Source organism: Ranitomeya imitator, chromosome 5 (genome assembly GCF_032444005.1).
Source record: "Ranitomeya imitator isolate aRanImi1 chromosome 5, aRanImi1.pri, whole genome shotgun sequence".
NCBI lineage: Eukaryota > Metazoa > Chordata > Amphibia > Anura > Dendrobatidae > Ranitomeya > Ranitomeya imitator.
The window spans coordinates 55,965,164-55,982,595 of NC_091286.1; the positions used below are offsets into that span (position 1 = coordinate 55,965,164).

Sequence of the window (17,432 nt, forward strand, 5' to 3'; positions counted from 1 at the left end):
TTATGGTTCTCTTCTTCTATCAAATTCTATGGTTTTATGTTTAGTATACGTTAACATTTTGGCAGTTATGGTCCCCAATTCATTAAGAAGTGTTCGCCAGTTGTCTGGAAAATTTCAAAAAAATGTTTGCGCAATCTCAAAGTTGTGCAGAAATTCAGCAGCTTTTTGCCTATTTACATCAGTCCTGCTTAGGTCTGCTAAAGTGGACAAAGCTGAGATGGGACAGGGTGTGATAAATCCCACCTGTGAAAATCATCATAACTTGTGCCACAAAAGTGGTGCAACTTACTCTAGAAATGTACACCACACCAGATCCTGCTTGGCGTAATGCTTCTGGTGGGGCCGTGCTCCTCTTAATAAGTTTTTTGCATGTTATTCCAGTGATCTCTTTATGAAGACTGTTGTAGAAGCCGTCAGTCTTACAGAACCTGAGAGCTGATACATGATGTATTATTTCAGCCAGGTATTTAGCATTCAGACTTCGGAATGTTGCAGAGTTTTGGGGGGAAAAAATCATATTTTTGAAAGCCACTCTGGAGATTAGTTGGACAGAGGTGGGTCCCTTGTGGCTCTCCCTATACATGCAAGCAGAGAAAGACCTGTCACTGAAGGAGAGTGGGCAGGGAGAGACCTGTCACTCAAGGGGAGTGGGCAGGGAGAGACCTGTCAATGAAGGGGAGTGGGCAAGGAGAGACTTGTCACTCAAGGGGAGTGGGCAAGGAGAGACCTGTCACTCAAGGGGAGTGGGCAGGGAGAGACCTGTCACTCAAGGGGAGTGGGCAGGGAGAGACCGGTCACTCAAGGGGAGTGGGCAGGGAGAGACCTGTCAATGAAGGGGAGTGGGCAAGGAGAGACCTGTCACTCAAGGGGAGTGGGCAGGGAGAAGTTGCAATAGACCCACCTGTCTAACTAGTCTCCTGTGCAGCCCAATCCCCGGTTGGCTGTTAAATTTAATCATATCGCCAGTGTCTGATACATACTGCCCGTGGATCGAGCAGCATTTATCAGCTGTCAGGTTCCCTTTAGTGTCTATAATAGAAAAACATGATAAGGCAATCTACCACTATATACTGTAGATACATATGTGACCTGAGACTACTCCTAAATGTTATCATGATGGATAAAAGACGTGCAGGCTGAGTTTCAGGATATTAATGCAATACAGTGTGTCAGTAAAGAATATAAAGCGGATAGAGTCCCCTTGCTACTTGGTTCTTCATTAGTGATGAACGAGTATGCTCGTTGCTCGGGTTTTCCCGAGCACGCTCTCTCCGAGTATTTGTTAGTGTTCGGAGATTTAGTTTTCATTGCAGCAGTTGAATGATTTACAGCTACTAGCCAGCCTGAGTACATGTGTGGATTCACTAGTAACCAGGCAACCCCCACATGTACTCAGGCTGGCTAATAGTTGTAAATCATTCAGCTGCTGTGATGAAAACTAAATCTCCAAACACTAAGAAATACTCGGAGATCACCCGAGCGTGTTCGGGAAAACCCGAGCAACGAGCATACTCGCTCATCACTACGCTTCATCTATTCAGTGATTAAATATTGGTTTACCTGGAACATAAATTCTTTTTTACTGTGTGTTGCCTTTTACAAGGAGTATGTCACTACACTTCTACCATCCACTAAATTGTAAGAAATGCAAGAATTTTTTTTTTCAAGCTTTATATTGAAGTATTTGTTATAAGGAGCACATTTGCTTTTAATTATTGCAAAGCATGAATTTACTTTTATTACTGCTCACTTTTTTTGCAAACACTGAGTGAAATCGGTCTATTGATTATTTTGTTTATACTTTTTGAAAAATCTAGAAATATAGACCTCTATCTTAATTTCTTTAAAAAAAACAACTATAAAAACATTTTTAAATTAAATAGATTATTGATGTCATTTTACATTCTGTCTTTCGTCTGTGATTTAACGGTAGATTATCTTTTATTTGCTCCTTATTAACTTTTTAGGTGACTTTTTCCCTTCTTTATTATATACTGTATATTCTTCCTAGATATCTGTATGCTATTAGTTACCTGATGGTCAAAATTTGTAATCACTTTTTTTAAGTTAATGATGCTTTTATTAGACTTTAACAACTCATGATGCATATGTTGGGTGAAAATATATAAAGTTAAAACTGATTCACATTTCCATATCCCAAACCAGCATTGTACTTGGGGACCTGTACATTTTAGTAGAAAATGGGGCAAAAAAAAAAAGAAAACTGAATTAGGAAACTGAACACACAAAATTTATAATTCTTTTTTTTTTTTTTAAGTGCGATTTTAGAGTGATCACATTGTGTGTCAATTAAGTTAATTTTTTATGTTTTTTTATTACATTAAAAAAACGTTTTTGTTACGTGAAGGTTTAAGTACAAGCAAAATTGTTCTAGGTGCAATTTTCTTTAATAAATAATGTTGCTTAAGGTGAATTTTATTATTAATGAAATATTTTTGACACATATTTAGGAAAACTGTTCCAGCTCAAGGCTATTAAGTTGATGTTTTCATATAATTGTTGTAGGTGTGTGTATCCAAGACATTTATACTTTACTACATAGTAATTACCTTATTAATTTACTTACAAAAAAATATACAAATTTAATTTTGTGTAAATGGTTTTGCAAGTCTAAGAAATATTATTTTGGTTATGCTTTGTGACTTTTTGCCTCATTATATTAGTATATATTGAGCATTAGTCTATCGTTAGCGCCAAACAATATGGATAGTTTTCTGTGTATTCACAAAAAATGCACATTAAACATGATATTAAGATTTAGCTTTCAAGATCCATATCAAAGTTGTCACTCAGTGGCATTAGCGGGAAGTACAAAAGCACCCCCCACTGGTGCCCATTTTTATAGCTTTCTTAAGAAATAAAGGCTGTCCAAGGAACAATTGGATGAAGTTGGGGATTGAAAATCCATCATATTCTTGTCCCTGTGAAATGAAACTCTGAATCCTCTCTCTGCTCTTTTTTTTCCCTGAAAAGCACAATTCTACGAAGGGGGGTTACTTGTCTTAAATCCTTTGGGAAGCCACTGCTGATCACTTTTAATTACTAGGACTAAGGAGGATAAAATTAAAAGGAGCACCATTGAAGCAGGGGAAAGAAAGCTTGCTGAGCCCTCGGTGAACTGTGAAATATAAAAATTGCATTCCAATACATTTTTTTTTTCTGGGGAGGAAACAAGGAAAACGGCATTACTTAATCTTCAAGAGTTTGTCCTTAAATGGATATTTTATTTTTCATAGCTGTTCAGTCATCTGATAGATTTGGTAGTTTTTAAAATAATTGTATGAAAGTATTCCTGTGAATGTAAATGGAAGAAAATGACACCCATGTGGGAAGTAATTATGTCTGTGTGTGTAATGGGTTTAATACAGTTCCCTGTGGCATCTGTACCGAAACGAGGTCAAAAACCTGTAAATTCTGGAAACTTGTATAGTGTGTGTGCAGCTTAGAGCACAAGACCTGCTCTCAAGCCAAGATGTGTTGTGTGATGGGAGCACTGGGAGAAGTTACAGTTCAGCCTAAGGCTATGTTCACATGTCTAGTAATCAACCATTAGAATGGATCCAGCAGCAATCCGTTGGCAGAAAAAAGTTGTGACAAGCAGGGCTAAAAATCTGATTTCTAGTGATGAGCGAATATACTCGTTACTCGAGATTTCTCGAGCATGCTCGGGGGCCCTGGTTGGTAGGCAACCCCCACATGTTCTTATGCTGGCTAACAGATGTAAATCATTCAGCTACGGCAAGAAAAACTAAATCTCGGAGCACTAAAAAATACTCGGAGGACCCCCGAGCATGCTAAAGAAATCTCGAGTAACGAGTATATTCGCTCATCATTACTGATTTCCACTGGATCCGTTATTTTATCTTTAAAGTCTATAGGAAACTGATCCATTAAATAGCCATCCGTTTTTTTTCCATTTGAAACTGATCCTGCAAGCAAAAAAAAGATCCTTTTCAAATCAAAGAAAAACGGATGGCTATTTAACTGATCTATTTTCCATTGACTTAAATGTTAAAAAAAAATTGATCCACTTGAAATCGGTTTTGTAGCTGGACAAAAAGTTTTCTGTACAACTTTTTTTGTCAACTGATTGCTGTTGGATCTGATCTAAGGGATGATTACTTGACATGTGAACATGGTCTAAGAAGGAGGACCAAAAAAGTTTTGTGTTTTTTTTTTTAAAATTTGGTATATGTTGGTGGTACTACAAATGTTGCAATCTTTGTTAATTCTGGGATTTGTAGTACAGTATAAAAGGGTGCCAAGAGTAGGGAAAATTTGTGACAAGTTTCCCATGTGTCCATGTTTCCAGTGTCACTTGTTTAAAAGTTGTTGGACAGTATAATGTATTTGTATCTTCACGCTTTTGGGCTTTGAGTTTGTCATTGATGCCTTCACACTACCCCTTGAAGATCCGCACTAGCCAAGTTAGTATGACAACATAAAGGGATATATCTCTTCTCTTTTGTTTTAGGGTAATCTGATTGTTAATTACAATAGACTTATGGGAGAGCATATCTATAAAACTTAGTGCAACAGCATCCTTTTTCTTGAAAAATCTGTCGATCAGCATGGATGAGCTTTTAACAATCACCAATCGGCCTCATTTTCTGTGCAGAACATCATGATCATCATCATTCACTCATGTAGTGTTATATGTTACCCACTCACATGTATGCAAGTCAACCATAGATTCATTCATTTTTTTTCTACCGGCTTTCTGGTCTTTTCCGTAGAGGAATTCTCCTTTCTTTTGCATCTAGTACTCTTTGTCCTTTTGACTTTCTTTGACTTAATTTGCTCAATGTCATTTCACAAAGATTATAGTATTCTTCCACTACACTAATATTCATGTCCTATCCTTGCGCTAAGTGACTAATATCAGATCGTTAGGGGTGCAACACCTAGCACCCGTATCTGAATAACTGCTAGCAACTCTGGCAGTGGATGTTTGGAAACTGTGTACGGAGTGTAGCACCACCGCTCATCACGCTGTTCGTATGGCCGCTGCTGGGTACTGCAGAGCAGCTCCTGTTTGTTTGAATGGAGCCAATCTGCAACACCATGGAGGCGTCCACTAAAATCACTGTGTGCATTTTCAGTGACCCAAGTAAATGAGATGCGGGGGTTTCAGTTGTACCTGTTAGACCCAGTGGTTCTTTCGCTTCAGGAGGGCATACAGGGAATATAAATTACATATAAAGTTTTAAAGGAGTTGTCAAAAAGGAAATTGTCCCAGCATTGCCTCAAAATAAGAAATGACACAGTCACCCATTTTTTATTTTCCTGTCACTCTTCCCATGCCACAGCTTGGTTCTCCCGCCAATCTCCTCGCTTCCTCTTCCTAGCAGGGACTGGAAAAGGATCTTTTTCCGGTCATGTGTTCCCTGTGACATATAAGTAGCGGTAACATGTCCATATATCAAGAAGAAGTTCCTTTTTTGTTAAATTTATCAGCAGCTTCCATTAGAATCAGTCCGGTAAGTGCACATAGGATGGATAGGCAATAGATTTTCCATTTGGGTATCTAGCTGCATAAAAAAAATCCACCGACGTACATTGCTGATTTTAAATAACAATTTATGACGCAGATATCAATGCACATTTCATGGTTTGCATTGCACAGGGAAAAATGTGCATAAATTCTTCATCAAAATCTGTTTTAACCTCTGTGTATTTCGCTACATTTTTTTCACTATGGAGAGTCTGTTGGGGATATTCCACATGAAAATGTACCATTAAATTGGCTAGTATCACTGTAAGGCCAGTTTCACACTTGCATGTTTCACAACCCTATAGGTCTCCTGACCCAAACTCAACAGCCTCTTAAATGGATATGAGGTTGTCAAATTCAGGTCAGGAAACCCTTATCCTGTCCGTTCATTGCGGTCCATAATCTTATGTCCATATTTTGCTGTCTAGGGTCTGACTTAGGTCTCTTGCTATTGTCATCTCATGTTGAAAAGATAATTCAGGGCATGTTAACACGTTGTATATTTGCTGCTAATTTTCCATCCAGATTTGCAGACTGAAAATGCACAACGTATTAAAGTGGTAGCAAAGTCATTAAGATTTTAAAAAATCTCTTCTATATGGTGCAGGTAACTTCCTTTTTGACCTCTGCTGATGATTTTTAAATCCGCAGCTTATCACTATTGATTTCCTTGCCATGCAAACTTAGGGTGAAATCCACAATAAACTCCACATGAAACATCAAAAGGCCCCATACACACAGGACTAATGTCGGCCGAACCCACAGATATCCACGGGTTCAGCCAACAGTCTAATGTGTATTGAGGCCTTGCAACAACTAATCTTCTGGGGAGATGTCAATCAGGCATATCCGATTCCAGACTGCCAATCACTTTGTTTTTTTTTGGGAAATAATCGTTGCCAAACATGTCTTGCGATGGGTTTCTCATAGACAAGACAGGAATGATCAGCCAAATGGGATCCCTGGCCAGGATAGGACGCAAAAGAGAGTATACAGACTGGACAACATGGGATCGCAGCTGATTCTGTGAGGTAAAACATTGTTAAAAAACAGGAAGGGAAATGTTCACAGAAAACATATACTGTGATCCCATGCTGTGATGTCTGCATACTCTTTTGATTCCTCCCCCGCCCAGGAGCTGTGGTATGATCAGACTATGTCGCTGTACGGTCAGACACAGCCATTACACAGTACACAGAAGGGGCACATTTATAAGATTATCTCACCACAGGAACATTTTTTTAGCACATCTAGTTGTGTAACTCATTATTATTTAAATATCTATTGATTTAAATGAACTTTTTCATGAGAAAACCTATTTAAGTGTTTAAAAAAAAAATCTGGTGTTTAGCAGTTATTACATTTTCATCGCATTACATTTTATCACTCCTGGTAATTCTGCTTCATGTCACCGGTCTTATTTATGTTTTTTTTTTTTTTCTGTGCTATGTTGTGCATAAATGTGTGATTCTTCAGAATTTGTTTTAGTCTTTGCCTGATGAAGAGGCCTGAGTAGTCTCGAAAGCTTGCAATTTGTTACCATCTTTTCAGTTAGCCATTAAAAGGTATCAACCACTGAGGACTCTCAATTCTAAATATTTTTCTACATTTTCATCGTTAATTTTTTTTCATGATACAACACAAAAGTCAGTTTAAAGGGAACCTGTCACCTGAATTTGGCGGGACCGGTTTTCGGTCATATGGGCGGAGTTTTCGGGTGTTTGATTCACCCTTTCCTTACCCGCTGGCTGCATGCTGGCCGCAATATTGGATTGAAGTTAATTCTCTGTCCTCCGTAGTACACGCCTGCGCAAGGCAATCTTGCCCTGCGCACGCGCAGTATGCTTTGCCCAACTGCGGGCAAAGCCGAAAAGCATTAGTGCGCATGCGCCGGCGCACTATGTCCCGGAACTATTTCGCTGTGTTCCAGGACATAGTGCGCCGGCGCATGCGCACTAATGCTTTTCGGCTTTCCCAGCAGTTGGGCAAAGCATACTGCGCGTGCGCAAGGCAAGATTGCCTTGCGCAAGCATGTACTACGGAGGACAGAGAATGAACTTCAATCCAATATTGCGGCCAGCATGCAGCCAGCGGGTAAGGAAAGGGTGAATCAAACACCCGAAAACTCCGCCCATATGACCGAAAACCGATCCCGCCAAATTCAGGTGACAGGTTCTCTTTAATCATATGTTATATACAGTATACTACTGTCCATTTTATTTCAGAGTTCCTCCCCTCTAGTAGTAAACAGTTCTCCTTAAAGATATTTATATATCACAATAAGGTTAATGTATGCAGTCCCGTAATGAAGGGAGGAGCCACGGGTGTTTCTGGTATTTTCCATTGTGATCCAGATGTCTATTTTTGGAAAATGTCTTATATATTTATTTCCTTGAACCCTTTAAAAATTACTTTCTTGACCCGCCACAATTTCGAATAAATCCAACTTCAGCATTTTTTCCTCCTCACTTAGCGAACAAATCGAGTCCATCCATCTCTTGCCTGCTTTTGAGATGTGCATAGCACCCTCTGGTCTCCCACACTCCATCTCAAACATATATAAACTACTGCGTGAACCAGATTTTGATCTCCTTCCTCCTTTCTGTAAGGCCTGGGAAACCGTACGTCACCAAACCTTTACATAGGAGCAATTGTTTTTTTTATCTCATAAATCGATAACAGCCACCATAATCTCAGGAAACCAGTTTCACAATTGTTTCTAGGTGGTATCTGGTTCCCTCTGCCTCACACAAATGGTATCCTCAATTATCCAACTTATGTTGGTGGTGTAGAGTAGAAGAAGGTACTGTGACCCATATTTGGTGGTCTTGTCCGATCCCAAAAGCTTCCTGGGTAGGGGTTATTAAATTGGAAAGAGGATATTATGGGAGTGACAATCCCTCCCTATTGGCACAGCTGCTTACAAAATAATTGTTACGACATCTTCTTCAAGCAGCTAAAACAATAATCCTGCCTCTTTGGAAGTTGGCAGACCTTCCCTTCTCTAGAAGACTGGTTTGCAGAAATATCCTCGACCCATCGTATAGAAACTCTTATAGCCCAAAATTCAACTAGATAGGAACTCTACCACCACTAAGTAGTTCCATTGTGAATCTTTCCTTACTTCCGCTTCCTACCAAAATATCCTAACCGTGATTTGTCCCACATCTCACTCCCTTCCCTTCAAGAACACCCAAAATTCCCCACTTTTTTATAGTCAGCCCACCCTTTACTCGTAACATTTATTAGTTAAATCCCCCCATGTTCATCCTTTCTCCAGTTAAATCCGTAACCTCTCCGTCCACTTCTCCTTGTTTTGCCCCTTCTTTCGCCTTTCTTCTCTACTTGCTCGTTTGTTTCTCGAAGAAATTAGTTGAGTAGGTTGAGCATCACAGTCACTGTACGTAAACGTTTTTTCATTCCCTCGATTTATAAGTCGATTTTGCTATTTTATGTGCTGATGGTTTTTGTGGGTTTTTTTTAACTCAAACTTTCAATTTAGAAAAAAAAAATAGTTTTTCTCAACAGGGAAAAATAGCATTAATATTTGAGTTTAGTGAAACTCTCTGGTTCTGTATTTGTATCTGTTCACTTGATTTGAAAGCAGGGACAAAAGCTTCTATATCCTTTATTCCTAATGTGTCTTCTCAACAAATAACATTTTCCCTTTAATTCTCTGTCTTCGGGGGAAATTGAGGTGTGTGAAAGCAAATAATGCAAATATAAGACAGCTCACAGGGGCCTGTGCAAAATTGAGTCTGTGTTAGCGGAGAAGTACATCGAGGCAATCTGATAGGGAACCCGAATCCTGTCAATCAGGCTCAAGATATTGTGCTGTGTCCATACACTTTGTTTACTGTAGGGTTTTATGAGTTGTAACCTTCCCATGCTGGCTATTAATGAGGCTAAATCTTGCTGCTTGAGGATTGAATTACTGCACACCTCTGGGCTAATGGTTATAAACAGAGAGTCCCATTAGGGTTGCATTTTGATTCATTCATTTGCATTTTTTTCTATTGTACCAAGAACAATGGCTGGTAAATAGCTACAAACAAACAATTTGCATGGAAATGTCAGCAATGTTCCTAATTAGTATCTTGTGCTCGTTTATTAATGGATTTTTACCTTAAATGCCAGGCACTTATGGGTGTGGGATTTTTTTTTTAAGCTTTCTCTGCTTGGAAATTAGTGAGGGAAGACTGGAGTTTTTGATAAGGATCTGTTGCCCTTTTTGTTTTCTTTTTAAAAACAAGTAATGTTAAGTTTCCCCAAAGTGACCGCACCTCCCAATTACTCATTGACACACCTCTGCAATAATAAGAGCGAAATAGGATATTTAGTCTTCCTCCTACTTATCTTAATTGGGCATTAGAGAAAAGTCTACCGAGCCTTCCAGCTGACCATCTAATATGGTTAGTATCTCCTGGTTATGGTGGGGAGAGAAGGATTGGACATCTTGGATTTCACCACCTGATCCTTTTGAAGTCTCACAGTGGCATACTCCACTTTCCCTATTGGAAAAAAACATGCATGCTCAGCCAAACCAAGCATGCACATATATACATTTAACATATACAAATACTGTCTGTTTTGAGGCCAAACAGATAGTCTCAGCTAATATATTCCCGTGGACACGTCAAGGAACTTTCTCAATGAACGCACTGAGCATATATAGCAGTCTTAGAAGAACATATCGTAGTGATCGCTATGAATATAATTATATATTTGAATCCCATAATTTGCTTTCTAAATTAAAGTTGTCGTGTTGGCCAAGCAATCTGTTCTCCCAGCATGATATTATAGAAGAAAAACAGAAAAACTCACCCAGTAGAAACATTCGTCTGTAGTCCACATAATGTCCGAGCAAGGAAAAAACATCTCTGTCTGACGTTGAAACTTGTGCACATGGAAAGAAAAATCCAGCTCCAGGAATAAAAAGTATCAAAAATTTATTGAAACATATAAAAATATGGATAACTGCCGACAAGCGAAAAATTACATAATTTGGATGGAAGCTACCATGTAGTCACTAGACGCGTTTCGAGCACGAACGGCGCTCTTAGACTTCAGCAAGTCGCGTCCAGCGACTGCATGGTAGCTTCCATCCAAATTATGTAATTTTTTCACTTGTCGGCAGTTTTCCATATTTTAATATGTTTAAATAAATTTTTGATACTTTATTACTGGAGCTGGATTTTTCTTTCCATGTGCACATGGTATTATAGAGCAGGAGAAGCTGAGCAGAATATTCTATGAGTTTGAGTGGGAAAAAAAAATCAGTTAAACTTGTCATTTATTGAATTACTTCCCCGTTCATGCTTAGCCCAGAGGTCCAGGGGGCGGTCTTTTTCATTGACAGGTTACTCCATGTGCATGCTCGTGCAGGAAAAGTTGTGAAGACCTGCTTGAACTGCCCTGTAGACCTCTGGACCAAGAATGAGTGGTGATGTAAATGATTAAACTACAAGTAATGCTGAAGCTTTTCCCATAAAATGGTATATATGTCTGCTCGGCTTCTCCTGCTCTGTGACATGCTGCCCACAGATTACCCAGCATTTACAAAGTGACAGGTTCCCTAGGGGACCTATTAGTACAGTTTAATGTATGGAAGTTGTGCTTTGGCCATATAGGTGTGTGTCCCCCGATAAAGGTGATAAAAATGAAGCATCGAAGCCGTGTAGCACTGCTGGAATTTCATTGGAAATGTCAATGCACTTGTCATTTAAAGAGAATCTGTCTGCCTTTTTTTGTCTGTGTAATTTAAGGACAGCATGAGCTGGGGGTTAAAACACAGAATTCAACGATGTTTCACATCTCCGGCTGTGTGCTATTGTTTACTTACACTGAAGATTTTATCAATAGGACATTGCAATTGCTGTGACTAGCTGGCGGGCTGGAAATCGTCTGACTCCACCCCTTCCTGTGATTTTTTGCTCACTGTCTATAGACTGTGTACATACAGAGCCTGGTGTGGGCGGAGATAGCTTTCTCAGCTCAGCTGCAATGCTAAATCTAAAAGCTCTGATTGTGTCAGATCTGCTGCACTCAGTAATCTAACTGATAATCCTTGGATTCAGAGTCTCTTTCTCTACATCATGCTGCTCTGAGATGAAGTAGCAAAAGCCTGCTAATAGATTCCCTTTAAAGCTTTGCTCACTTTTGTGTCATGGGTTTTTTTATTATTATTATACGCAGGATCCTTGTTATCATCTGTTGCGATGTTTTGATGCATTGCAATCTATTTTGTTTACACCCTTTGACATTTAAAGGGTCTGTCAGATATCACTTTTTTATTATTATTATTATTATTATTATTATTACTATTACTGGATAAAGTAGCGCAATATACCACACTGGTTTGATCATCAGTAAGTAAAACCTGACTGCAAAGAACTAGTGTGAACTGAGCTTTTTTCTCTGGGCTCACTAGTTGCCGCAATAACTGTGCCGACATGCTGCATGACAGCTGCACCTGTGCTGCAAAGTGTGAGCCCATCATAAAAGCTGAAGTTATTAAATGACACCAGATGTCCATATTTTTAAAAAATAATTTTCATGAATAACCTACATACAATGTAATAACTATTATTATCACACCGCAATGGGAAATATACAGGCATGCTGTTTCAGGACGGCCATTTTGAAGAGAGATTTATTTATCACATCAAAGGCTTTTGACAGCTCCGGAGGTTTGGACGTGTCATCTCTTCTGACACAGGGAATAGTACACAGAGCACAGGGAACATACATAGTAGGGTAGGCTATTTGCTATCAGCCCCATCGGAACGAGAATGAAAATTGCATTTTTGTCAATTACTAAGCTGGCAAAAACTGTTCAATATTTTTTCCAGCAGCAAGATGAAGAGAGGCGCCGGCAGCTGAGAGAGCGAGCACGTCAACTCATAGCAGAAGCTCGATCTGGAGTGAAGATGTCAGAACTTCCCAGCTACAACGAGCCATCCGCAGAAAAGTTGAAAGAAAGAGCAAAGACATCTGGAGGTGAGCGAAAGGATTATGTGTCTCTCATTTATACATCTCCTACATCTCTGTGTGATCCTCGGCGGGATAAGGAAGAGAGTCAATTAAATGGTGTGTATGTATAGGAAAGGTGGAGAGATATAGATATTTTAGATATATTTACATTGCGGAGAGAGTCTGGTTAGCGGGTTTTAGAGAAACTCCGCTATGAGTAGCAATTTTGGGTAAAAACAAAAAAAGCAATACTACCCCATTTCTCTCCATTCGGTTGCTGCTCGTTAACTGTTTCTGATTGTCTGATCAGTAGAGTCTTGATGTCTATATGTAAACAGAATATTTGCTAGATTAGTCTGAAGGGTCTGAATTGTATTACCAGTGATGACATTGGAGAATTATTGGTGGATACTCATCAGCCTGGGAAGTATTGGAAGCCAAGCAAGCACTCAATAATTCTTCTTGTAGAATGAAAACTCTTAAAGAGAATCTGTCAGCAGGATTCAGCAATATAATGTAAAGGCATGGCCATAATGGCGCTGTGATACAGATTAAATAGGTGCATCAAGTGAAGAAATCAACATCCTGGTTGTCCTTTAATCAGCAATTGAAGTTTTGGTGTTATAAGTTTTCGATGCATAGGGGAGGGACTGCGGCTAAAGTTTTGGGGTCCTGCCCCAGCCCCTCCGCCTGCCTCTGGTGTATGTTCCTGCCTCCTGTTTCAAAGTTTGCGCCAGCATTGTGCTCACTACTGGCAGTGCTTGCACAGATTGATCGCCAGATGGTCTTCAATGAAAATGGCACCAGTGATGGCGCATACGCAGATTAACATCCCGTTGGTCTTCGATAAAATGGGACCTGTGTCAGTGCATGTGCTGATTGAGATCTCGGCTCGTCATTGAGCTGAGATTTCAATCTGTGCATGCACCAACACCTGCGCCATTTTACTGACTACAGCCAGGAGATCAGTTTGCACAAGCACCGCACGCGGCGGGGACAGCGCTAACGCTAACTTGCAAGCAGGAGACAGATACAACAGAGGCGGGCGTAGAAGCCGAAGACCCTACCCATAGTTCCACCCCAACGCACCTACAGTTTTATTACACCAAAACTTGAAATGCTGATTAAAGAACAATCACCATGCAGCTTTCTTCACTGAAGATATACGGCATTTTGGCCACGCCTTTGGCTAAATCACGATGACAGGTTCTCTTTAATGAATTGCTATACACATGAAAAATATTCAGGTGATGAATATTCTCTAACAAAAAGGATAGAAATGGAAGACCATGAAGGGCGCCCTGCTCTAGCTTGCATGGGATGACCTTGAAAGTCGGTTGCATCAGCCTTACATCAGATGCCCACAATGGGCACAAATTGGGCTTTTCAAACAATTTTATTCTGCCTAAAATGTATTTCCCATCCTGTCAGGAAGGTTTTTTCTCCCAGCTTTTGTCTTCAGAGGTTAACAAATATAACAAGTAAGCAATCTAAGGCTTGTCCTTTCCACAGATGCTTTGTTGTTTATTTTTCTTCCTAAATGCAAAGTTAACTAGCTTTATAATTATTCTTTATAAAAATTCCAAAACTTCTGACAGTTTGCCGACTCCTGCTAAATAAGTACTTTTATCTAGCTCCAGCTCCTGACTATTTTATGCTTTTCCTCTTTTCTCAATGTTAGAGATAGCAGCATGGAAGAAGGTTGCACACAGATCCCCAATGTGTTGACAGGGTAGAAAGTATCTATAGTCTCAGGGAGGGTAGAGAAAACAGTCTGTAAACAAAGAGAAAAGCACATGGAGAGAAACGTTCAGTATAGAAGCTGTGCTGATACATGAGAGTAAGTGAAGACAGCTACACCCTGTATACACACATATCTCACATCCAGGATTTATTACACGAAGAGAGATGTCCACAAGACAAAAATCTGAAACTTGGATCTGTCTGCAAACTGCATTACCAGACGATCTAACAATTATTAAAGGAATGAAAATTGCAGACTGAAACTTTAATTAACTAAAGATTACCATTAACTACTGTAAACATCTTTTATTTCCAAGTCAAACCTGTCCATGGTCTTTAACTATGCCTAAAATAGCAAGTGTAGAAATGACTAATGCCGTTTATTTACCAAAGGTGCCGAATCTCAAGACATCCACAAGTTCCTGGGTATCAGCAGGAGCACTTCTGGCAAGTGTTCAACATAGGACATTGATTTCCTTTTCAGCAGCTCATTAGTGCTCGGTGTGAATGGGCTGGCTGACTTGGTCATTATAACAGCGAAGCCAACCTCCTTTCCCATTCACAGGGGCATGTAAAAGTTTGGGCACCCCTAGTCAAAATTCCTGTTATTGTAAACAGCAAGCAAGCAAGTTGATGATGAAATGATCTTTAAAAGGGCTAAAGTTACAGATGACACATTTCCTCTTTGTTTTAGGTAAAAATACTGTATATATGGTACATATTTTCATCTTTTACATCCTCTTCAACTTCAGCTTTTGTACAGATGGTATTATGTTTGCATCAAGAATTTGTCTTTTCTTCCCTCTACCCGTGAAATGTTCCCAGTGCTATTGGCTGCAACACAACCCCAAAGTATAATTGATCCACCCCCATGCTTAATGGATGGCAAGAAATTATTTTCCTTAAATTCTGTGCATTTTTTTCTCCATACATACCATTGACCAATGTGGCTAAATAATTCTATTTTATCCTCATCGGTCCACAAAACCTGTTTCCAAAATGCCTCAGGCTTGTTTAGATGTTCTTTTCCATACTTCTGACACTGAATTTTATGGTTGGGATGTGGAAGAGGTTTTCTTCTGATGACTCTTCCATGAAGGCCTTATTTGTGCAGGTGTCTCTGTACAGTAGAACAATGTACCACAACTCCAGAGTCTGCTAAATCTTGCTGAAGGTCTTTTGTGAGCCCAATCGGGGACAGCGATGATAAAGTGTGCAAACTGTAAAGCGCTGCGGAATATGTTAGCGCTATATAAGAATAAAGATTATTATTATTAAGTGGGGGTTCTGATTTGCCTCTCTAGCAATCCTACAAGAAGCTCTCACTGAAATGTTGCTTGGTCTTCCAGACCTTATCTTGACGTCTACTGTTCCTGTTAACTACTATTTCTTAATTACATTCCTAAGTGAGGAAAGGGCAACCTGAAAACGCTGTGCTATCTTCTAATAGCCTGCTCCTGCTTTGTCGGCCTCCACCATTTTCATTTTTAGAGTTCTAAGCAGCTGCTTAGAAAAACCCATGGCTGCTGTTTTTTGGTACAAGGTTAGAAGAGGCTGGGTTTTTATAAAGCTGAAAAATATGCATCACCTGATCTTTCCTAATGGTAATCGTGAAAAAGTCATAATCCTATCAGGCAAATTAAGGTCTGAAACCTTGGTCAAAGTTATCTGAGCACACAAATCTCCAAGGGTTCTCAAACCTTTGCATTGGCTTATTTTCCTTTTTGTGCATATTAAAATAGAAACAAATGACTATATATATATGTTTTTACCTAAAATGCAAAGGAAATTTGTAATTTTTAACTTTAGGCCTTTTAGAGATGATTTAATCTTCAACTTGCTTAACTGTTCACAATACAGTAATTTTGACCAGGGGTGCCCAAACATCTACATGCCACTGTATGCATTGCTTGTAACAGAGAAGGGTCTCACTAATTCCTATAGACCAGTCAGTCAGCCGGGCTTCTTTACACTCGGCACTGGTTAGGAGCTGACATATGAAATGCTGTTGTGTGTCAATCAGAAGCCGGAAGTAGACCTGCCAAGACCTGGGAAAAAATATCTTAAGATCGGGGCAACTTTGCTAATTGAATGATTCTAGAAAGTTGTAAAATTTTTCCTTTTTTATGTATTTTTAAGTATATGTTTTTTTAACTGGACAAGCCCTTAAATTGGAAAGTACACCAAGTCATTTCTATAAGACCCGCGAAACGTAGTTGTGGGCAGCACCTGCTCCATTTCCATTTTTTCATGTCAGAACGACAGGTTAGGCTACGTTCACATTTGCGTTGTGCGCCGCTGCGTCGGGGACACAACGCAGATAAAAATGCGCCAAAACGCACGCTAAAACGCTGAGTTTTGTGACGCATGCGTCCTTTTTTGCCGAATTTTGGATGCAAAAAAAATGCATCTTGCTGCGTCCTCTGCGCCCTAACGCGTGCGGCAAAAAAGACGCATGCATCGCAAAACGCAGCACAACGCATGTCCATGCGCCCCCATGTTAAATATAGGGGCGCATGACGCGTGCGTCGCCCGACGCACACAAGCACAACGCAAATGTGAACGTAGCCTTATTCCCAAACAGCAGATCTCTTATCACACCAGTGACAGCACCTACATTAAGGAAAGTTTTCTTAGTTCAAGTTGATGTTTTGTGCTTGCATAAAGCCTAAATTATCCCTTTATTTCTGAGTTATTTTCAAACCAAGGGATTGTTTTTTCAATGTGTGTTTCCAGGTAATGTACTGTACTATTTACTAAGTGGTGAAAATGGCTTTCTTCTTCTTCTTCTATCTTCCGTCTTTATTATTCTCTTCCTCATTCTTTGGCAGAAGAAACAACTTTTTGTTTCTGTCCTAAAAGTATACTAACCTTGGCACTTCATATTTCTGCAGATGAGGCTGATTTTAACAATGCACTTACTAATGAGGACACTCCTGATTGCACTCTTGTATGTGGTGGAGGTGGTGAGGAATCTACTAACCTAGACCCAGATCTCACTGGTAATTTATATTACATGTCTTACAGTCTTTGGGGTTTTCGTTCTTTCTCTGCTTCAGTGTACAGGTATGGATCGTTAATTCGGATTTGGTTCAACTCTGTGTCCTTGTCTCAGTTTTGCGTCTGCACAGGGACATTCCTGGCCCCCCTCTGCTCCATTAAACTGAATGGCACCTGTGGCTGAAAAGAGCTTCGTTGTGCA

At 39.7% G+C, this 17,432-nt stretch overlaps 1 protein-coding gene and 1 long non-coding RNA gene across 8 annotated transcripts in view; one reads left to right on the forward strand and one right to left on the reverse strand.

The window, feature by feature from the left end:
• EHBP1 (EH domain binding protein 1) overlaps positions 1-17,432 on the forward strand; it is a 473,001-nt gene that overhangs the window by 332,631 nt on the left and 122,938 nt on the right. For 2 of the 7 annotated variants that reach the window (XM_069768687.1, XM_069768689.1), the window contains 2 exons: positions 12,367-12,514; positions 17,125-17,232. In XM_069768687.1, the coding sequence (XP_069624788.1) occupies positions 12,367-12,514; positions 17,125-17,232 (256 nt within the window). The remainder of the gene's footprint in view (positions 1-12,366; positions 12,515-17,124; positions 17,233-17,432) is intronic. The other 5 variants (XM_069768694.1, XM_069768691.1, XM_069768690.1 and 2 more) reach the window with 3 other exon arrangements.
• The window catches only part of LOC138681295 (uncharacterized), a 67,791-nt gene that overhangs the window by 26,938 nt on the left and 23,421 nt on the right, over positions 1-17,432 (reverse strand). The gene's annotated exons all lie outside the window — the stretch shown is intronic.